This window comes from Eurosta solidaginis, chromosome 2 (assembly GCF_040869045.1).
Source record: "Eurosta solidaginis isolate ZX-2024a chromosome 2, ASM4086904v1, whole genome shotgun sequence".
In the NCBI taxonomy this organism is placed as follows: Eukaryota; Metazoa; Arthropoda; class Insecta; order Diptera; family Tephritidae; genus Eurosta; species Eurosta solidaginis.
In genome coordinates this window covers 110,621,671-110,645,674 of record NC_090320.1, presented here as the reverse complement: position 1 = coordinate 110,645,674, position 24,004 = coordinate 110,621,671, and the positions used below count along the sequence as shown (strand labels likewise).

The window sequence follows — 24,004 nt, the reverse complement described above, 5'->3', positions numbered from 1 at the left end:
CTGGCCCACCCTAATGGCGATATCTCGAAAAGGCGTCCACCTATAGACCTAGTGTCCACTCCCTCTTAAAATGCTCAGTAACACCTTTCGTTTGATACCCATATCGTACAAACATTCTAGAGTCACCCCTGGCCCACCCTAATGCCAATATCTCGAAAAGGCGTCCACCTATAGACCTAATGCCCACTCCCTCTTAAAATGCTCAGTAACAGCTTTCGTTTGATACCCATATCGTACAAACATTCTAGAGTCACACCTGGCCCACCCTAATGGCGATATTTCGAAAAGGCGTCCACCTATAGAACTAAGGATTACTCCCTTTTAAAATACTCATTACCACCTTTCATTTGATACCCATATCGTACAAACACATTCTAGAGTCACCCTGGCCCACCCTAATGGCGATATCTCGAAAAGGCGTCCACCTATAGACCTAATGTCCACTCCCTCTTAAAATGCTCAGTAACACCTTTCGTTTGATACCCATATCGTACAAACATTCTAGAGTCACCCCTGGCCCACCCTAATGGCGATATCTCGAAAAGGCGTCCACCTATAGACCTAATGTACACTCCCTCTTAAAATGCTCAGTAACACCTTTCGTTTGATACCCATATCATACAAACATTCTAGAGTCACCCCTGTCCCACCCTAATGGCGATATCTCGAAAAGGCGTCCACCTATAGACCTAATGCCCACTCCCTCTTAAAATGCTCAGTAACACCTTTCGTTTGATACCCATATCGTACAAACATTCTAGAGTCACACCTGGCCCACCCTAATGGCGATATCTCGAAAAGGCGTCCACCTATAGAACTAAGGATTACTCCCTTTTAAAATACTCATTACCACCTTTCATTTGATACCCATATCGTACAAACACATTCTAGAGTCACCCTGGCCCACCCTAATGGCGATATCTCGAAAAGGCGTCCACCTATATACCTAATGCCCACTCCCTCTTAAAATGCTCAGTAACACCTTTCGTTTGATACCCATACCGTACAAACATTCTAGAGTCACCCTTGGTCCAGCTTTATGGCGATATCTCGAAAAGGCGTCCACCTATAGAACTAAGGATTACTCCCTTTTAAAATACTCATTACCACCTTTCATTTGATACCCATATCGTACAAACACATTCTAGAGTCACCCTGGCCCACCCTAATGGCGATATCTCGAAAAGGCGTCCACCTATAGACCTAATGCCCACTCCCTCTTAAAATGCTCAGTAACACCTTTCGTTTGATACCCATATCGTACAAACATTCTAGAGTCACCCTTGGTCCACCTTTATGGCGATATCTCGAAAAGGCGTCCACCTATAGAACTAAGGATTACTCCCTTTTAAAATACTCCTTACCACCTTTCATTTGATACCCATATCGTACAAACACATTCTAGAGTCACCCCTGGCCCACCCTAATGGCGATATCTCGAAAAGGCGTCCACCTATAGACCTAATGCCCACTCCCTCTTAAAATGCTCAGTAACACCTTTCGTTTGATACCCATATCGTACAAACATTCTAGAGTCACCCCTGGCCCACCCTAATGGCGATATCTCGAAAGGGCGTCCACCTATAGACCTAATGCCCACTCCCTCTTAAAATGCTCAGTAACACCTTTCGTTTGATGCACATATCGTACAAACACATTCTAGAGTTACCCCTGGCCCATCCTTATGACGATATCTCGAAAAGGCGTCCACCTATAGACCTCATGCCCACTCCCTCTTAAAATGCTCAGTAACACCTTTCGTTTGATACCCATACCGTACAAACATTCTAGAGTCACCCCTGGCCCATCCTAATGGCGATATCTCGAAAAGGCGTCCACCTATAGACCTAATGCCCACTCCCTCTTAAAATGCTCAGTAACACCTTTCATTTAATTCCCATATCATACAAACATTCTAGAGTCACCCCTGTCCCACCCTAATGGCGATATCTCGAAAAGGCGTCCACCTATAGACCTAATGCCCACTCCCTCTTAAAATGCTCAGTAACACCTTTCGTTTGATATCCATATCGTACAAACATTCTAGAGTCACACCTGGCCCACCCTAATGGCGATGTCTCGAAAAGGCGTCCACCTATAGAACTAAGGATTACTCCCTTTTAAAATACTCATTACCACCTTTCATTTGATACCCATATCGTACAAACACATTCTAGAGTCACCCTGGCCCACCCTAATGGCGATATCTCGAAAAGGCGTCCACCTATATACCTAATGCCCACTCCCTCTTAAAATGCTCAGTAACACCTTTCGTTTGATACCCATACCGTACAAACATTCTAGAGTCACCCTTGGTCCAGCTTTATGGCGATATCTCGAAAAGGCGTCCACCTATAGAACTAAGGATTACTCCCTTTTAAAATACTCATTACCACCTTTCATTTGATACCCATATCGTACAAACACATTCTAGAGTCACCCTGGCCCACCCTAATGGCGATATTTCGAAAAGGCGTCCACCTATAGACCTAATGCCCACTCCCTCTTAAAATGCTCAGTAACACCTTTCGTTTGATACCCATATCGTACAAACATTCTAGAGTCACCCTTGGTCCACCTTTATGGCGATATCTCGAAAAGGCGTCCACCTATAGAACTAAGGATTACTCCCTTTTAAAATACTCCTTACCACGTTTCATTTGATACCCATATCGTACAAACACATTCTAGAGTCACCCCTGGCCCACCCTAATGGCGATATCTCGAAAAGGCGTCCACCTATAGACCTAATGCCCACTCCCTCTTAAAATGCTCAGTAACACCTTTCGTTTGATACCCATATCGTACAAACATTCTAGAGTCACCCCTGGCCCACCCTAATGGCGATATCTCGAAAGGGCGTCCACCTATAGACCTAATGCCCACTCCCTCTTAAAATGCTCAGTAACACCTTTCGTTTGATGCACATATCGTACAAACACATTCTAGAGTCACCCCTGGCCCACCCTTATGACGATATCTCGAAAAGGCGTCCACCTATAGACCTCATGCCCACTCCCTCTTAAAATGCTCAGTAACACCTTTCGTTTGATACCCATACCGTACAAACATTCTAGAGTCACCCCTGGCCCACCCTAATGGCGATATCTCGAAAAGGCGTCCACCTATAGACCTAATGCCCACTCCCTCTTAAAATGCTCAGTAACACCTTTCATTTGATTCCCATATCGTACAAACACATTCTAGAGACACCCCTGGTCCACCTTTATGGCGATATCTCGAAACGGCGTCCACCTATGGAACTAAGGATCACTCCTTTTCAAAATACTCATTAACAGCTTTCATTTGATACCCATATCGTACAAACACATTATAGAATCACCCCTGGTCCACCTTAATGGGGACATCTCGAAAAGGCGTCCACCGATAGACCTAAGGCCCACTCCCTCTTAAAATGCTCAGTAACACCTTTCATTTGATACCCATATCGTACAAACAAATTCTAGAGTCAGCCCTGGTCTACCTTTATGGCGATATCCCTAAATGGCGTTCATCCATAGAACTATGGCCTATTCTCTCTTAAAATACTCTTTAATACCTTTCATTTGATACACATGTTATACAACCACATTCCAGGGTTACCCCAGATTGATTTTCCTTATTTTGTCTCCATAGCTCTCAACTGAGTATGTTATGTTCGGTTACACCCGAACTTAGCCTTCCTTACTTGTTTTGTTTAAACTTTTTCTGTATTGAGTGAACAGTTCATATTTCCACTTGGCAAAATGCCTATTAGCTGAAACTTGTTGTTTTCGAGATATGAATTTTTGAATATTAAACATTTCCCCCATTTATTGATGCAATGCATTGCAGCATACAATAACTTTGTCAAAAATTAACCGATTCTCATGATTTTTTCTTTGAAATGTTCGCTATTACTTTTTATTTTATATAAATTTATAAACAATTGCATATAGTTACAAAAGAATTATTTTTTTAGTATTTAGTAAAAATTTATTACTTTTTTCAAAAACTAATATTTCAAAAAAACGGTTGTTTTTTTTGTTTGCTTGAACTTTTTCAATATCGAGTGAGCAGTTTTTGTTTCAACTTTGGAAAATATCCATTGGCCAACGCTCGTTGTTTTCGAAATATGAATTTTTGAATATTAATCTTTTTTCCCATATATTAATGCAATACATATCAGCATACATGGCGATCAATGCCAAATGCTTAAAATTAATTAAAATATCACATTTATTATGGAAAACATTCATTTGTTGTTATTTTTCAGAATTACAGTGATTTTGTAACAGGACAAATAATAACAAATATTCAAAAATTCATATCTCGAAAACAACAAGTTTCGGCTAATAGGCATTTAGCCAAGTGGAAATATGAACTGTTCACTCAATATAGAAAAAGTTTAAACAAAAAAAAAGTAACGGTTTTTGAGAAATAAATTTTTACTAAATACTAAACAAAATTTTTTTAAAACTATATGCTGTTGTTTACAAAGTTATATAAAAGTAAATATAATAACGAACATTTCAAAGAAAAAATCATGAGAATCGGTTAATTTTTGACAAAGTTATTGACAGTTGAAGAAATAGGTGAATAAAATACCGACTACATTTTATAGAATTCAATTGCCGATAAATCGGAAAAAAATTTTTTTGAGGAAACAAAAAATACACGTATTTCATTATTTTGACCAAAGAACAACCAATTAAAATTTCATCGAAATCGAAAATCAAGTCCTGCGCGGACCGGGGGTCTTGAATTGGAATGAGCCCATATAATTCCCAATTTATCAGATTGAAACGTCAAATTTTACCAAATGCTTCAGTATATAAAATATATTGTTGTCTGAAAAAATCCTAAATATCGGTTGTATATATAGTATATATCCCATACAAGCGATTGTGATAACTATATAGCATATATTGTTGTGTGAAAAATATCATAGGAATAGGTCGTATATATAGCGCATATCGCACACAACCATGTATTACTTCTCGTAATTTCTGTCCCATTTTAACATCTAGAACTTTAAAATTTCACCATATGCTTTCATATGTGACACATAAGTTGTCGGAAAAAATTTTAGAGATCGGTCTTATATATAATATAGCATATTTCCTCTAAAACCGATTGTTGATATAAGAAACTTTTCGCAATTTCTAAACCAATTTCTACCATTTTAACAGCTATGAGCTTCAAATTTCAAATGGTATGAAAAAGTTTCATAAATTTTGTTTTATTTTTATAAAAGCGGTATTCATGTATAAATTGCCATGCTTCGTGAAATGCCAAAATTGTGTGCCTACTGCTATTTTCATGCTCAAGAAAAATGCAAAATGTTTCTTGAATGTTTTTTGATCTGCGTACAGCGCTTAATAATACCAAAATGTAAGCCTTCGATTTCAAAGTATTTTCGAAAGTATGTATGTATTCTGTTTTTAAATACTTTCAGGGCCGCGGAAAGGGATGATTTTTAGTTAGATAAACGTTTTTGACACAATTTTATAAGCGCTATCTTTCAAAAATGCTTCAATTAACTTTAAATCACATTTTATTTCGACTCCCCAACGTTTTAAGTGGTCGCCATTTTCTTCAAATCACACTCCATACTACTCTAAAAAAACGGAGAAAAAGTAAAGCGTGATTGGCTCGTTTGGAGTGCAACAACAAAATTTCCGAAAATACCCGATCAGTTTTGACAAAATCTTCAGGTTATTCTAAAGAAAAAGGTTGGAAGAGGCCACACGACAAAATTTCTGAAGATGAAAATAGTCAAAATCATAAAACTTGCTATATAGTGTGGCGCCAATATGAAATGAGAATTCGAAATGCAAGTTCAGTGAAGCTTCTCTTAGAGGAAACCCTTAAAAATTAAGCAGCTCGCTGGAGTATTTTGGAACTGATCAGCAATTATGACCCCCTATTGCATGAACATTTGCAGAATGTGAGGGAATCTCAAATGAAAAAGAATCGTCTCCAAGCACATTATTTTTCTGATGGAATACAAAATGAGTTCATAGAAATCTGTGCAAGTCAAGTAATTAGAAAGATAGAATACGAGAGAAAGTCCGTCAAGTATTACACAGTAATAGTGGATGCAACCCCTGATTAGGCGCATATTGAGCAGACTGTTTTTATATTGCGTTATATTTTATTAGACAGGGACTCCGGAAAATGGAAAATCACAGAGCGCTTCTTAGAGTTTGTCGATTGTAACACAAAAACAGGAGAACCTATCGCTGAGCTGACTCGCAGCACTCTAAAAAAGCACAATATTCCACTGGATGACTACCGTGGGCAAGGGTATGATAATGGCAGTAATATGAGCGGTCATTACAAAAGAGCGCAGAGTCATATCCTGAGAGATAACTCCCTGGCAATATTTGCACCTTATGTTTGTCAGAGTTTAAATTTATGTGGAGTGCAAGCTGCTGAATTTTGTGCAGAAGTCATCACATTTTTGGGTATTACGCAGAAATTGTATAATATCTTTAGCGCAAGCCCTCAGAGATGGGAAATTCTCAAGGAAAAAACGAATTGCTCCTTGCACAGCATATCACAAACACGATGGTCTGCTCGTGTAGATAGTGTAAAACCTTTCGCAACTCACATTCCCCAAGAAAGCTATTGATGAAATCAAGCTTTTGAATCTGAGTTCAGAAACAGTAACGGATTTGGAAGGTATTGAAGCATATATAGGGAAATTTGAGTGTATCCTCTTAGCCTCCATTTGGCTCAAAGTGTTGACGGTAATCAACCATCGAAATCTGGTAATGTAAGCTAGAAATGCCACACTGGACGTGGAAAGAGAAAATATACGTTGCCTGATTGATGAGTTGAAGAAGTTCATGGCACAATGGTCGTTCATACTTCAAGAATGTAAGGTTCTGGCAGGGAGTATCGAGGTTGTGAATACCTTCGCAGAGAAGAGAAGGAAGATAAGAAAGCGCCAGTTCGATGAATTACCAGGCGAATCGCCTGAGTGTGATTCCGAAACTCAATTCAAACAGCAAGTTTTTTACGTTCTTTTGGACTGCTTGATTGGTAACATGACAAGACGTTTCGAAGCCGTAAATGACACTGCGATTAAATTTAGTTTTTTGGTGAAGTATCGGGATCTGACGGAAAAAGAGCTCAGAGAAAAGGCAGCGGCATTCTGCACGATTTATGGTATCGATATTTCTATGGATCTAATGGATGAAATCATTCATCTCAAATCCATCCACTTAGCAAATTTGGGTTCGCTGCCACTATTTCAACTTCTGAACAAATTTCATGACTTGAAGATGGAAGTATTATTTCCCAACATCTGCATAGCATTAAGAATATTTTGCACACTTCCAGTCAGTGTGGCTGAAGGGCAGCGTTCTTTTAGTCTATTGTCTCGCGTGAAAAATTTTTTACGTTCTACTATGAGCCAAAAAACGCTTGAAAAGCCTTGGAACATTGGCGTTGGAGTCCAGCCTTGCTCGCAGCATTAGTTTTGATTCGATAATTTCCATATTCGCTGACCAAAGAGCACGGAAGGTTTTCCTTGGCTGAACTAAGCTCTTAAAATGTACATATTTATAAAAAGTTAATGTAAGCAAATCAAACAATGAAATCTAACATTTCATTTATGTAAGTGCTCCAGTAAATCTTATTTTATATGAAATAAAACTGACAATGTGAATTGAAAAATTTATGTATGTTATGTTATTTTTTTTACTGGATTGAGTTTATTTTTCACATTATTATTGTCGAGGTCAATACGCGTCTTTTAACACCTCTCTCGATATTTTTGGTCGCGTATTAGCAGTCGACCCCTGAACTAGACTTTTACCGACAATTCAAACACCATTTTGCTTGTAATTAAAAACTCTTTAAGAGCAAATTTTTTATTTCTGTGAAATAAATTTCTATTTTTAAAATTGTTGCAAAAACCGTGCAAAAAAAATTGTTCTTGAGCACAAGGAAAAGCACATGCGCAAAATTTTAGAAATAAGGTTTTTCAATTAGAAGAAAATTTTTCTAAGCGGGGTCGCCCCTCGGCAGTGTTTGGCAAGCGCTCCGGGTGTATATCTGCCATGAAAAGCTCTCAGTGAAAACTCATCTGCCTTGCAGATGCCGTTCGAAGTCGGCATAAAATCATGTAGGTCCCGTCCGGCCAATTTGTAGGGAATATCAAGAGGAGCACGACGCAAATTGGAAGAGAAGCTCGGCCTTAGATCTCTTCGGAGGTTATCGCGCCTTACATTTATTTATTTTATTTATTTATGATATTCTGTTGAGAAAAAAAAGGCCCCCAGTAATGATGCTAGATATTTTCATTTCCACACCTTGGACTTAAAGATTTTCCATACAAAGTTTTATTTTTCAAATACTTTAAGTATTGAACATTTGAATATTTTTTTTCTTTGGATATTTCATTTTTGTTCTGTAAAGTATTTGAAAAATAAAATGTCCCCTATTTGCCCCCCGTAGATCCGCGCCTGCATTCAGCTATCACAGCGGTTGTTTCTTTGTCTTCATTATTTCTACTTCTATCCTGTTTCTTGTCAAATGATATTCACAGCGCTACATCTGTTGCAGAATGGATGTGAAAATTGGACTGGTTTTATGGCAATGGTGCCATAGTGTCATATTTATTAGAAATAATGAAGACAAACAAACAACCGCTGTGATAGCTGAATGGTTATAGCAGCGGCGAGTAAACATTGCCGTTGAGGGAATTTAGCAGTTCCCGAAATGGATCTATACAACGAGCTTTGGCAGTTGTCTAAATTTTTCTTTCTTCTATTCTAATTTAAACGGTTAAGCGCTAGCTAAGTATGTAAGAATTTCGGAAGAAGGATACAGACTGTAAGGCCACATATTTCGTTTGTTAGTATTATTGTAGGCTACAACTTAAATAAATAAAACAAATCGCAAAATCATAAACAATACATAGCTATGTAAATATGGACTCTTACCTATTAATGAAGGTCCAATGAGCCTAAGCTCTACTGTTTTGAAGCCCTTTTCGCCCGTTCCTACAAATGATATAACCAACCCCAAGGCGATTGTGCCAAGACCAACATAAAGAAATGCATTGGCAAAGGTACTAGGACCTCGCAAGACACCTAGGATATCTTGGTCATCAGATGAGCCGCCAAAAGATGCGTCGTGAATCTATATTAAAATAAAGAAATTATTAATTAGGTCCTTATTTAAATACAGAATAAGCTAATATTCTTAATGAAAATATTAGGCTAGGTTTCTGGTTCTTAGCTTCAATACTTGACAAGTGTACGAGGATTTATTATTACGATCAGCCAAAAGGTGGTATGCAACTTGTGTATTTACTGAACTTGTAATACCTGTGATCTTATGCAGTAACCGCATAAGTCGGCTTAAGAAAGTTTGTACTAAATTGTGTCTGTTGAGGAATGCTATAAAATTAGCATACCTGTTTTAATGTAAAAGCGACTGCTCTGTTTTTCGCTACACTTCGGTAACCATCATATTCGATATGTACATATGGTAGCACGAATATCACCATTTTTTGCAGTTTCCTTCATCTCCTGTCATTCTTACATTTTTCTATATAAGACCTTTTGCATGTATAATCATTGCCATTTCATTGTTTTTCATTATACATACAAGTGTTGAATAAAGTGCACTACTGAACAAAGATCAATAATTTTCTTTATCTGGTGATTAAATTGAAGTTATCAATTCCTCGCCAGAAGCTGGTCCTTCGAGCCGGATTGCGCTCATCGTTATACAGATCACAATGCAGAGAGATTGGGCCGAATTAGTGCAGCTGCGTGGACGGCTAAAAGGGTCCATTTCGCGGCTGGGTGCATACGCAGAAAAACCACCAACAGATTTTCAAACAGAGGAGGTAGGAACACGATTAGATCGACTGAATGAGCTATGGGAAGAGTTTTCAGTCGTTACTACGGCAATGTACAAGTATTGCAATGATGAAGATTATTCGAACCCCGACGTAGACTTTGCCGTTTATGAAGGAAGGTTATGTCTGCACGTGGCAAACTTCGCACACTACGCTTATCGGTTATGCCGCCATCTCAAAAGGAAGATTGTGACACTACGCTTACTAGACTCGCTGAGCAACAGTCAAAGTTTCTAGAACATGTGTCTACGGCATCTACGTCGCAAAATGAGGTTAGGGCGAACAACCTACCGAAAATCGTAATACCTCCATTCACCGGACAATACAAAGCATGGCCATCATTCAAGGATTTGTTTATTAGCACAATTCATATGCAACCTAATCTTACGAATACTCAAAAGTTTCATTATTTAAAATCACTACTTAAAGATGACGCTGCTCTAGTTTTAACACATATTCCTATTACAGAGACATCATATGACACTGCATGGAATCGGCTAAAGGAGCGGTATGATCGGCCTCGCCACATTGTCGCCTCATTCATTGAATCTTTTATGTCGTTAACTGGAGTCACACAAGGGAATGCACAAGATCTTCGAAAGATTTCTGATGGCGCAAATGAAGTCATTCGTGGTTTAGATGCCATCTCGCGAAGTGACAGGGATTGTTGGTTGATTCATCTTCTTGAATCTAAGTTGGATACCGAGTCAAGGCAAAAATGGATTGAACGTAGCAAAGATGACAACGCGCCAACCATAGAAACATTCTTCAAGTTCCTAGACATGCTCTGTGAAGAATTGGAGCTAGCACAAACAAAACCAATCAAATCAAACTCATCCACTAATGGTAAGACACGCAATTCACGTACATTTCTTTCAACTGACAGCAGCAGGTCGATGCTGCCATGTATTAAATGTGGATCAAATAACCATACATTAGGCAAGTGTTCATCTTACTTAGGTCTTTCGCTGAGTTACCGACAATCACTTATAAAAGATAAATCGCTTTGTTTCAATTGCCTTTCTACAGGGCATACCCTATCTACATGCAAATCCAAGTTTCGCTGCAAAAATTGTAATCGACGACACCACACCTCGTTGCATGTAAATTCGTTAGATTCTTCTCGCCAGTCACAAGCACAAGCAAGCGGTATTACCGATGGGCTTTCACCTGCAGGCGGGTTATCCTCTAAGGGCCCATGGTCTACCGTAGCCCATGTGTCACACCCAATAATGTCCTTTGCAAATTTTGGGCAAGGTAAGAAAACTACACCGTATAGAAATTTTCTGCCCACAGCAATGGTTGACGTACAGACCAACTGCGGAAATTTCATTCCGTGTCGTTTACTGCTAGATTCAGGATCGGAGCTATCCTATATATCAGAAAATTTTGCTCAACGGTTAGGCATACGACGGACTCACTCGCGCATTCTTGTATCCGGAATAACATCCACGAAAAGCGGTACGACCCGTAGGTGCCTTTCAGTATTTCTTAAGTCTCGCGTCTCAAATAATAGCCTATTAGCGCAGGTACATGTACTCAGCCACATAACTGCACCGCTTCCAGCAGTAACAACTTACAAAGACTTAGGAAACGAGTTCGATAATATTGCTCTAGCTGACCCGTCCTTTAATGAATTGTTGCCGATTGATATCCTGATAGGTTCGCAATACGTTTGGAAGGTGTTTGACTGCAAGAGAAAGTTCGACGTTTTTGGAAATCCCATAGCTGTTTCCACAATTTTTCGGATGGGTAGTTACATCAACCACTATCGGATATGATACCCCTTCAACCAAGTCATTCTTAACTACAGTTAGCATTGACCAGTCACTTCAAAAATTCTGGGAAATTGAGGAAGTTCATTTTCCCAAATGTATTGATCCAGACGATGCATTAGTTGAAGAACACTTCTTACGCACAACGACTCGCGAACCTGATGGAAAATATACAGTAGATCTTCCATTCAGGGAAAATACCACAACGTTTTCCGATACCATGCAAGGGGCACTTTCTCGATTTTATTCAGTGGAGAAACGTTTAGTTAGAAACCCCTCGTTGAGGCTACAGTATATTGAATTTATGCGACAATATGAAGCGATGGGTCATATGTGTGAAATACAGCCACGCCAAACTACCTCAATGGATGCTTCGGTATTTTATATTCCACATCACCCGGTACTGGGTAAAAAACTGAGAGTCGTTTTTGATGGATCCTTTACTGACTCCAAAGGCCGCTCCTTGAATAGCACTTTACAAGTGGGGCCGAATATTTATCGAAATTTGTTCGCCGTTTGTTTAAAGTTCCGTCTTCATCGATTTGTTTTTACAGCAGACATTATAAAAATGTTTCGCCAAATTTGGGTTGCTAAGCATCATCGTGACTTCCAAAGGATAATTTGGAGGGAGGATCCCAGCCTTCCATTGAAGCAGTACCAACTATGTACGGTCACCTATGGAACGGCGAGTGTTCCCTTTCTGCCAGTCAGGGTACTTCAACAAATAGCTCAAGATTACAAGATAACACATTCTCGCGGAAGCCGCATACTTCTAGAAGACTTCTACGTTGACGATGTTTTGACGGGTGCCGATTCAGAGACTGAGCTGCTGCAACTGCGTGATGAACTAGTACATTTATTGAAGCTGGCCGGCATGGAACTCAGCAAATGGGTGTCAAATTCTTCGAAATTGGATCAGGAACTGCCTGCGCAGCATGAGATATTCCCGGAGGAAGTTGCGAAGGTACTTGGGCTTTATTGGAAACCTAAAGAAGATATTCTAACTTATTCTGTTAAAACCAAAACTCAGCCGACCGTTAACAAAATGCAAATTCTCTCAGATGTATCTCGTTTATTTAACCCTTTGGGCTTATTGGCCCCTATCGTTGTTCGATTCAAAATTATGTTTCAGTTACTATGGTTACAAAATTTGTCATGGGATGAAGCCTTGCCTCCCAATCTGGCAGAAACTTGGACACAATACCATCAAGATCTTAGTGAGGCAAGTGAAATAAAAATTGATCGATTTGTACCGAACAATGTTGACAAAATAGAAATTCATGTGTTTTCAGACGCTTCAACAAAAGCATATGCAGCAGCAGTTTATTTGCGTTTTGAAAAGGATAATGAGGTCATTGTTTCACTACTTGCAGCGAAAACCCGAGTTGCTCCCCTAAAAACAATATCTCTACCCAGACTAGAGCTTAGTGGGGCTCTCTTACTGACTCGTCTAGTGAAGGTTATACTCGAAATCATTCCACGTCGGGAATCCAGGGTGTATGCTTGGTGTGACTCCACAATTGTGCTGTCCTGGCTTTCGATACCATCGGTTAAACTTAAGACATTCGTAGGTAATAGAACAAGCGAAATATTTACTACTCTTCCACGAAGCCTTTGGCATCATATAATTTCTAAAGAGAATCCAGCGGATTGTGCATCACGTGGAATGTCGGCAGCCTTACTTCGTGATTTCGATTTGTGGTGGAAAGGTCCATCATGGCTTCGCAACAAAGGTGAGTTCAAAGAGGTGTTAGAGAAGAGTGGCCATTTTACATTTCGTACAAACGACGAAGTTTCAGGCGAGATCAAAGGCAACACAATTAGTATGCTAACTACAGATGGTACAGAGAGCAATCTATTTGATTGTCTCATCGACCGCGTATCCTCATGGCAACGGCTACTTCGGACAACCGCATATGTTCTACGTTTCATTAACCATACCCGTAAACGCCCAGTCAAAACTTCTCTTGCTTTAGTCTTCGAGGAAATATCGAACGCTCGTTATGTTGTTTTGCGACATTCTCAAAGATGCTTCAAAGATGAGATGTAAGCACTTAAATTTAAAAGAGAAATAAGCCGACGTTCACCGATTCTTAAGTTAGCACCGGTTTTGGAAGACAAGTGCGTTCTTCGCGTCGGTGGAAGAATATCTCAATCAGAATTACGTGAGGAAACCAAACATCCCATTATACTACCAAAACTGTGCAAGGTTACTCATCTTTTACTGTTGGACGAACACAACCGACACCTCCACCCAGGGGTATCATCACTTTTCGTAATTGTACGTCAAAGATATTGGGTGTTGGGAGCCAGGAATCTTATACGTAAAATAACGTACAACTGTGCAAGGTGCTTTCGGTTACGCCATGCTTCGACATCACAATTCATGGCTGATTTACCTCCAGTTCGTGTCCGTCAAGCATTTCCCTTCCAGCACTCCGGAGTCGATTACGCTGCACCAATTACTTTAAAATTATATCGAGGTAGAAATTCACGTCAGTCCAAGGGCTATATTTGCATTTTTGTGTGCCTGGCCACATCGGCAATTCACATGGAACTGGCTAGCGATTATCTACTGATTGTTTTCTATCAGCACTTCGTCGGTTCATGGCACGCAGGGGTAAATGTACACAGTGAGTGTACAGTGAGATGCATTAGCTTGTAAAGTCACAGGAACATAACAACATAATAAGCGAAGTCTTGGCTCACGACGGAATACGCTGGAATTTCATTCCTCCTCACGCACCTCACTGGGGTGGAATTTGGGAGTCAGCCGTGCGCTCCGTTAAACTATATTTGCGCTGAGTTATTGGAAATTCTATCCTCACAGCTGAGCAGTTGAATACTCTTCTAATACAGATTGAGGCTGTGGTGAATTCAAGGCCAATTGGCGTGGTTTCCGATTCTGATGTTAATTACCTATCTCCCTCTCATTTCTTAATAGGTCGACCACTAACAATGGTAACGGAAGGATATCAATGAAAATAAGCTCGACGGCAACACGCACAAGATATGTATCAAGGATTTTGGCGCCGCTGGCACAAAGAATATTTAACATCTTTACAAAACCGGGCCAAATGGAACAGACGTACAAGGAATATAGTAGTTGGAGACAGTAATAATAAAAGAGCCAAACGCACCACCTGCCGTCTGGCCAATTGGAAGGGCATTGGAAACATTCCCTGGGGCAGACGGGCTAGTCCGCGTCGTGAAACTTCGTACCATCCGAGGAGAAATAATTCGACCAATAACTAAGATAGTGATTCTGCCAACTTCTGAAACAGTGTTTCAGCGGGGCCCGGAATGTTGAGGAATGCTATAAAATTAGCATACCTGTTTTAATGTAAAAGCGACTGCTCTGTTTTTCGCTACACTTCGGTAACCATCATATTCGATATGTACATATGGTAGCACGAATATCACCAGTTTTTGCAGTTTCCTTCATCTCCTGTCATTCTTACATTTTTCTATATAAGACCTTTTGCATGTATAATCATTGCCATTTCATTGTTTTCATTATACATACAAGTGTGGAATAAAGTGCACTACTGAACAAAGATCAATACTTTTCTTTACCTGGTGATTAAATTGAAGTTATCAATTCCTCGCCAGTGTCTATTCAGAAGATGTCTATGCAAGTTGATAGAAAAGTTATTAACAATTTCCTAGTCGCTAAACTCGAGGGTGATATTCATTCATGTGTCGAAATGTCCCTGTGCTGTATAATAGCTCCATCTTGAGATACTTTTATATTTACCAACGTTTCGACACATTTCAATATCAGAATTGGTAAACCTTAACTTCCCGATGATATCCGGGTCGTGGAGAGGGGGGACGTACACAAATGCCTGAGACTTCCCTCTATGCAAGGTGGCTTCTTGTCTCCAGTCAGAAGGCGATCATTACATCAAAAGCCTAAGACTTTGCACATGACTGATCTATGGTGTAGAAGTACGAAAGCATTCAAAATACTTCTCAAAACTCCAGACCAGCACCCGGAAGCGGATGTTTCTCAGAGGCAGATCAGTCAAAAGTACCAGCACCCATGGCACTCCGAAGATGTCCGAACGGTCGGAAACACAACAAAAATCCAACCGCCGCACTATGGAAAATCGTAGAACAACTGCTGATTAACTGCTGGTTTTTTTCAATGTCGCTACTGGCATGCTTTTTTTATTTTAATCAATAGTTTAAGGACCAAACTAGACTTTAGTATCAAAAAATTATACATATTGTTACGAATATTAGCAACACTAAGGGGTATTGTCATTTCTAAGCGATGCTAAGAGTGACTTGTATGCACATCCATAAATCAATCATTATGCACCTACATAAACGAATGAAGTCATATGTCTACACATATGTACGTACACGCAGCGGAGAAGCAACTCACAAACACATGCATATATCTTATCTGAGGTGCTCACAAGAGAGGGCAATAATTTGTGCAAGTATTACTCACGCGCATATGAGAAGCTATAAACGTAGTTGTGGCTGGTGATTTTGTAGCTGATAACTAACTAGTAAATTCTGGAATGGAAAAGCCTAGAAGTATGCAACGAGGAAACCAGACAGTATAAAAAGCGACAACAGTAGAAGCGCAGAATCAGTTTGAATTAAGCAAGCTATCAGTAAGCGAAGTATAAGTGTTATTGTGAAGTACTTTAAAGAAGGCCATTTTGCATTATTGAACAGTGGAGTTATTTATACAACAGTTTAGTGATTCGAACTTAGCAGAAGATTGCAAATAAGGGGAATTGCAGTAAATTCGTAACAAATGGTGTCAGAGGAGGGCTTGTTGAATAAATTCTGAAGACCTCGAATACAACTTGGACATGGCAAAGTTGAGTGAATTGAGGATCCAGCAACTGAAGAGGGAGTTGGAGAGCCGTGGATTGAATACAACCGGCAATAAGATCGAACTCCAAGCACGGCTACGAGACGCTATGGAGTCGGAAGGAATTAATGTGGACGATGATGTCTTTCATCCTGATGGGCACGAGACAACAACAAAAATTGAAGAGAAAAATGAAACATCGCAGACCGTTACGAGAACAGACTTGAACATGATTTTGGCTGCAATATCTGCTCAAACATCGACAGTGTCATCTCAACTGGCAGAACAGAAGACACATATTGCAGAAATGTCATCAGAAATAACATCGAAGATTGAAGCACAGGAAACACAAATTTCATCACAACTGGAAGAACAGAAGACGTATATGGTATCCCAACTGGAATCGCAGGAAACCCGTATAACATCACAATTGGAAGAACAGAAAACATATTTGGCATCTTAACTGGAAGCGCAAGAGGCACGTATATCTGAAATGTCAGCACAAATTTCGGAACAGGTATCATCGCAGCTCTTTGTGAAGCTGGAAGAGCAGGATGCAAAAATTTTACAACTCGAGGCAAAAATTGATGCCGAGATGGAAGCGTTAAAAGTTCGTATGGAGCAGTTACAACTAAACCGCCCAGCTGTTTCAGCAACCAATTCAAAGGTAAAAACACCACCATTTGACGGTTAGGTTCCTCGCCAGGTCTTCAAGCTACAGTTTGAGAAGACCGCAACAGTGAACAACTGGAATGCTGAAGATAAATTTGCTGCACTCTTCATGGCATTGAAAGGGCCTGCAGCAGAGATCTTACAAACCATTCCAGAGGGCGAACGGAACTGTTATGAAGCATTGATCGGCGCTCTAGAGAGACGATACGGAACCGAGCATAGGAGACAGATATACCAAATGGAGTTACTGAACCGCTTCCAGAGGCCTGGTGAAGCATTGCAAAGGTTTGCGTCGGATGTTGAAAGGCTGGCACATTTAGCGAATGCGGACGCACCTGTGGAATATACTGAAAGGGTAAAAATTAAGAGGTTTATAAATGGCATACGGAACGTCGAAACAAAGCGAGCTACATATGCAAACCCAAAGCCAACTATCGCAGAAACGGTATCAAATTCTCTGATTCAGGAAGCAGCGTCGCTTCTGTGTAAGCCAGTTTTCAAAGCACGCCGTGTGAAAGGCCAGAGTGGGTAGACGCAATATTGGAGGCGCTGACAGGATCGCAAAAGCGGAATGAAACAGTTATCAAATGCTTCAAATGCGGGAATCCCGGTCACATTGCACGTCATTGCGATCTTGATCCTAGTGGTTCCAACATTGTGGAGATGAGCAAGAGCGTGTAATGAGATGTAAAGAACGAAAACTTGCCCCAGCTATTGTATGTCCTGTGATATCTGTGTCGCAAATTGGAAGGAAATCGAGCAGTCTTACCGTCAAAGGAAATGTGGATGGCCAGGAGCGTGTACTGACTGTAGATACGGGCGCATCTCATTCTTTAATCCGATCTGATTTGGTCAGCAGGAGAGTAAAGCCATTACCTGGAGCAAGATTGCGTACGATTACTGGCGAGTATAACCAAGTCCAAGGAGAAGTCGTATGTGAGGTATTAATTGAAAAGGTCATGGCTCTACACAAATTCATTGTGGCGGAGATTGTTGATGAAGTCATATTGGGAGTGGACTTATTAGTTGACCATGACATCACGATCGATATGCGGAGAAAGATTATGCGCTATAAGAACCAGGATGTGCCACTTAGCTTCAGTTTGGAAAAGGGGTTCAGCAGTAATCGAGTACTGGTGGAGAAGAGTCGACAAAAACAACAAAAGTCAAAGGTAAAAGTTGATGGAACGATTGGGGCAAACAAAACAAAATCAAAGATACCTGCGAGAGAAACACTGGCATTGACAAACCCGAACGGACGCACTAAAACGATGGAAAGAATTTTCCAGAAAGAATGCGAGGGTAATTTCAGTAAATTCAGGAATAACAGTAAATTCGTTACACTATTATATTAAATTATTTCTTTACAACATCACAAACTTTATAGTTTTGACGGACGTCCATGTTAAGCCCATTCCCTCCATCACTTTCAAATCGATTTTAATGTTATACGTTACAAGAAAAGGTATGATGTATTATATATTTATATATTAAGTTACTTGGCTTGGATATCATACGTGGTTCCATGCTCTGGATCAGGGAATGTTATCAGTCTTAGACCAGCCATAGTGACGAACTGTCACGCGTCCTGCAAGAGGTGATCCTGCCTCTAATGAATCTTTGTTCCGAGCTCCGGGGAGGGAGGACTCTGTTAAGTGTCAAGATCGGTACAAAACTGTGACGAACAGGATTGTTAAGGCTTTTGATTATTGACTTTGATTTTTGACTTGATTACTTTGGGCTCGTAGGTGCGGTATTCTGCCACCTTAGTAGGTCGGGGTGAAACCCTACCGAAATGGCTGGTAGGCTAATGCTGCACCTGCCCACGTCCCGTTAAAACCGTGGCAGGCCTCAAGGTACGTTCCGCCTCCGTCGCCGTTAAGTTGGTGGTGTAGGGGCGGTTAAAAGATTTTCCGCTTTGCGTCCGGTCTGGCTCTGAACGCATTACCCATAAGGTAATGCGTCAACCCTCGCGTGGCCTCCCTGCGTAGCATAGATAACCACGAGTCCGTTGAAGGGTGACTACACAATCGGCTCCGGATAGCGGTCTTGAGGGTGGGCTTTTTAGAAGGGACACGACTAACCCGAATCCGCTAAGGATGGGGGCGGAAGAAGAGCGGTTTTGATGGAAATCCGTCAAATCAATCTTCAGCACTTTTTTTGCTCTGCCTTGGAAAAGACGGGGTGGATATAGTCCTTGTCTAGGGGTCGTGGCTGGGTAGTAACGGCAGAAAGATTTCTGGATTAAGGACTGGAAAATTCAACACCTTGGTGCATGGGGAGGCAGGTAGGCCTAGATCCTGTGGGCTTGTTAAAAAGGAATTTAAAGCTTTTATTCTCTCTAGTTTCAGCAATGTCGCCATAACCACGGTCTGCCTCGAGCGAGGCAGTAATGAAATGTGGGTGGTCTCAGCGTACATGCCTCATGGGGATGTAGCGGGACCACTACCTGCGATACTGGGCGAAATCACCGCTGAAGCAAGACGGAGAGTTGTTGGCGTGATCATCGGGGCCGATGCTAATGCCCATCATAGCATATGTAGAAGCTCGGATACCATTACTAGACGTGAGTCTTTATTTACTTTTATTGTAGATGGGGGACTTTGTATATGTAATAGGGGGAATGACCTCACCCTGGTTAGTAGAGAACTGGAAGGTTGGGTATCTGGTTGGAGGGTTGTCAACGAGCTGCGACACATACTGTTAGTTTGGACCTGTCCGAACCTGCGATAGACATTCTGGTGGAAAACTGTCCTGTGCATTCAAAACTTACAGGGAGAAGGGCAAGCCGACCTGGTGGTCTGATTCCCTTGATGACCTAAGAGCGTCCAGGATTTATAAATAGGGATAGCAAAATGAGATTCATGGCGAAGCTTCTGCGAAAACGTAGAAGGCTGCAATTAATCCACGAGGCTTAGAAAAATGCTCTCTAGGAGTCCCGCCCCTTTGGGGTATCTGAGAGATGATGGTGGGGACTGGTCTATAAGTAGCGAGGAGTCCCTAAAGCTTTTACTGGACAATCATTTGCTCGATGTCCCAGGGATGTCGCAGGGACCTTCGCCTGCATGGTCGGCTGTGGTTGGCCATGCAGAAATGCCTGCCATTTCACTACGGGAAAGTCAAATAATCTGGGATATTGGGTCGTTCAAGCCCTATAAGTCTCCGAGCCCGGATGGAATAATTCCTGCGCAACTTCAAAGTCTTTAGGGATTTCCTGCCGCTGGTTGGCCATCATCTACACTAACTGCCTTAGGCTTAACTATATCCCGAAGTCTTAGCACACGGTTAGATTCATCTTCATTCCGAAGGCCGGCAGAAGCTCTGATGTATCACCTAAGAATTTCAGGCCAATCAGTCTCTCGTTGTTTCTTCTTAAGACCTTTGAGCGATTGATTGACCTGTACTTACTGGAAAGGATACTTCGTAGGTTACTGTCGGCTTCACAGCATGCATACTGCAAGGCAGATCGACGGAAACGGCTCTCCATTCGATTTTAAAGCAAATAGAGGGGTCCCAAGAACATAAAGAGTTTGCTCTGGGTGCATTTCTAGACACCGAGGGGGCTTTTAACAATGTCTTACCGGGGGCAATCGAAAGAGCTCTGAATCAAGGCGGCTCTGATTGAATTTATTAGCAAACTTCTGTGCGGCAGAATTGTCGCAGTGGAGTGAGAGGAAGGTGTGCAGGGGCACACCACAGGGAGTTTTTTTTTTTTTTTTGTTTTACGAGGAGGAAGCATCGAAAGCCTCATAGTCAGTGTGGGACTTTAACCGCACTAAACCTCCTACCGTCTGAGTACCATTTACCCCCCGGTACTACCGTCAAGTATTCCGTCGGGAGGTAGGTTGAGCACTAAGCTCTACGTCTGTCGGGGTCACGTTGCTGTACTTAGATAGTGCCGCGGTATGGTTAACGCTGGGACTGACACGCCCTGCTTACTACCTGAATGTGCTTGACGCATACCACTTCTACGAATATTTGCAAGCATACCTTAACCACTGTGCATATAGTGCTTGTGGCATGCTTGTGCGTTCGACTACTTGTATTGTAGGGTTTTGTTTTTTACATATGTATATATGTGTAAATAAATTATATATGTATAAATAGAAATTTTTTTTTTTTTTTTTTTTGTTTTTTGTTTTTTTTTTTTTTTTTTTTTTTTCCACAATACGTAACGGGGCTTTCCTCGTACTTCCAACGGTTGGAGAGGTCTTCTCTCCAATCCGAGTATAAACTCTGATTGCATGTGTGACGTTTACCCTCATACTCGTTGTTTCTACGGTTGGAGAGGCCTTGTCTCCAATCCGTAGGTTTGTTGTTGCGTGTATGTTGACTGCTTTTGGTCGCACGGTTGAAGAGGCCGTGTCTCCAATCCGTGCTTTATTCCTTCACCTGGGGCAGTATTCGAACGGTTGAAGAGGCCTTGTCTCCAATCCGTCGCCTGGTTTGCTATTACATTTACCTACATATATTACGGTATTTTCTTATGTTATCATTCTCACGCCGCTAATTGTACGGAGGCCTTGCATTCAATACGTGCTCAGCTCGATCCCCTCCACCTTAGCAATTTGTTATCCACCCACACAACTCGACTGTTCAATGTTCGCTGCTGCGCCGTAGCCTTTCAAGACTTCGTAGACACTTCATTATTTCCGCTATTACATCGCACGCCGCTGACCATTTTACCTTGCTTTGTAGCATGCATCCAACAATTGTTTCAGGAGTGTAATCCTCTCCAAATATTCTGCACAGTTTGCATCTCGAGCTATAGAACCTAGGACACTCGAAAAATACATGATAAACATCTTCTACTGTATCGCCGCCGCAGTGATCGCATATGTTGTTAGGCTCGTGATTGAATCGGTGCAAATATTCCTTAAAGCATCCGTGACCACTCAGAAACTGTGTGAGGTAGAAATCCACCTCGCCGTGCTTTCTAGATATCCATATATTAATATCTGGGATACATCGGTGTGTCCAACGATCATTTGTTGAGGCATTCCACCTGAGCTGCCAGTTCTGCACGCTTCGCTCTCGTGCTCCGTTACTTGAGCTTTGATCCCGATAAATCGTCGCTGCTTCTTTTGCTAATATGTCTATAGGACACATTCCTGCGATGATTAGTGCTGCGTCGTCAGAGACAGTTTTAAAGGCGCTACAGACGCGTAGTGCACACAGGCGGTAAGTCGACTTTACCCCGCGGAAGTATGATTTATACTCCGTGGCCTGATGCCAAACAGGAGCCCCGTAAAGTATTTGGCTTTTTACAACGCCAGCCAGAAGTTGACGCCGTCGTTGCTTTGGTCCTCTTGTATTTATCATTATCCTAGATAATGCTGCTACGGTTTTTGCTACCTTTCCATTGGCATACTCTAAGTGGGATTTGAATGACAACCTCCTGTCTATCACAACCCCCAAGTATTTTATTGCAGGCAGCGTGTCGATGTCATGGCGGCCGATTCTTATAGTGACCTGCTCCACCCTTTTCCTACTTGATATGAGTACAGCCTCTGTTTTTTGTTCCGCCAGCTGCAGTCCATTTTTCGTAAGCCACGATTGAACCATCGCTATGCTTGTATTAGATTTGGCGCATATTTCGCCTAGGTGCTTGGCGGTGATTACCAATGCGATATCGTCCACGAAGCCGATAATTTTCACCCCATTGGGTACCTTGAGTCGAAATACTCCGTCGTACATAATATTCCAAAGCAGTGGACCGAGCACGGAGCCTTGAGGAACACCGCCTGTGACGTGAAGCTTTTCTACTCCAGCAGCCGTTTCATATTCCAGCACTCTACCTTCAAAGTAGCTGCGTATGATCCTACGCAGGTAAAGGGATATGCCTATCTGCTCCAGCGTGTCTAGAATTTTTGCCCAATTGGCAGTGTTGAAGGCATTTTTTACATCTAAAGTAACGATGAGGCAATATTCCTTAGAGCCTTCGAGCCATCAGGTGCCACTTATGGCTTCTTGGGCCACTTCCTTCGCCATGTTCACAGCTTGGATGGTGGATCTTCCTTTCCTAAACCCAAACTGGTTATCGGAAATACCACCCACATCTTCAATTTCTTTTTCGAGTCGATTATAGAGGACTCGCTCAAGAACCTTACCGGCGGAGTCGAGCAGGCAAATGGGCCTGTAGCTAGATGGTTCCGCCGTATTTCTACCAAACTTTGGCAGCAGGACCAGCTTTTGTCGTTTCCATATTGTAGGAAATGTCCACTCAGCCAAGCATGCATTAAATAGTTCCGCAAATGTTGGCGTGTTATAAGTGAGAGCTAGTTTGAGTGCTCTGTTTGGTACCCCGTCTGGGCCAGGAGACTTGCGGTCTTGCAGTCTATTCACCGCTTGAAGGACCTCGACGACGGTAACCTCGTCAAATGAGTATAGTACGGCGCCTGATGTGGGAGACACTAGCTCCCTTTGCGTAGGAAATAAAGTATCTACCACGTTTCTGAGAAAAGAGTGGCATGTTGGCATCGCCTCTCCTTTGTGTTTCAATTTCTTAAAAACCAATTTATAAGCTGTGCCCCAAGGGTCATTCTCGACGTCATCGCAAAGCTTGAGAAAGCATTCGCGCTTACTATCTTTTATTGCTCTCTTAAGTGCGAGTCGCGCTCTTTTGTAGGTAGCTCTGCACTCTAGAAATTCCGGTCTCCCTCTGGCTCGTTGATAGCGCCTCCTAGCCTGAATACACTCTCTCCTTAGGGAGTGTATGCGCTCGTTCCACCAAAATGTGGAACAATGTTGTTTGCGCTTGGTCCTTCTAGCCATTGACGCATCGCATGCTGCTCTAATATCCGCCATTAATTTATTCGCCATGTCGTTAGCACTTCCTCTATGTTCGACTGTTGTGAA

The 24,004-nt window shown here is 41.5% G+C and overlaps 1 protein-coding gene across 7 annotated transcripts in view; it reads right to left on the bottom strand.

Moving 5' to 3' along the window:
• The window catches only part of LOC137240148 (uncharacterized), a 1,574,936-nt gene that overhangs the window by 408,579 nt on the left and 1,142,353 nt on the right, over positions 1-24,004 (bottom strand). For all 7 annotated transcript variants that reach the window (XM_067766087.1, XM_067766090.1, XM_067766084.1 and 4 more), the window contains one exon: positions 8,937-9,135. In XM_067766087.1, the coding sequence (XP_067622188.1) occupies positions 8,937-9,135 (199 nt within the window). The remainder of the gene's footprint in view (positions 1-8,936; positions 9,136-24,004) is intronic.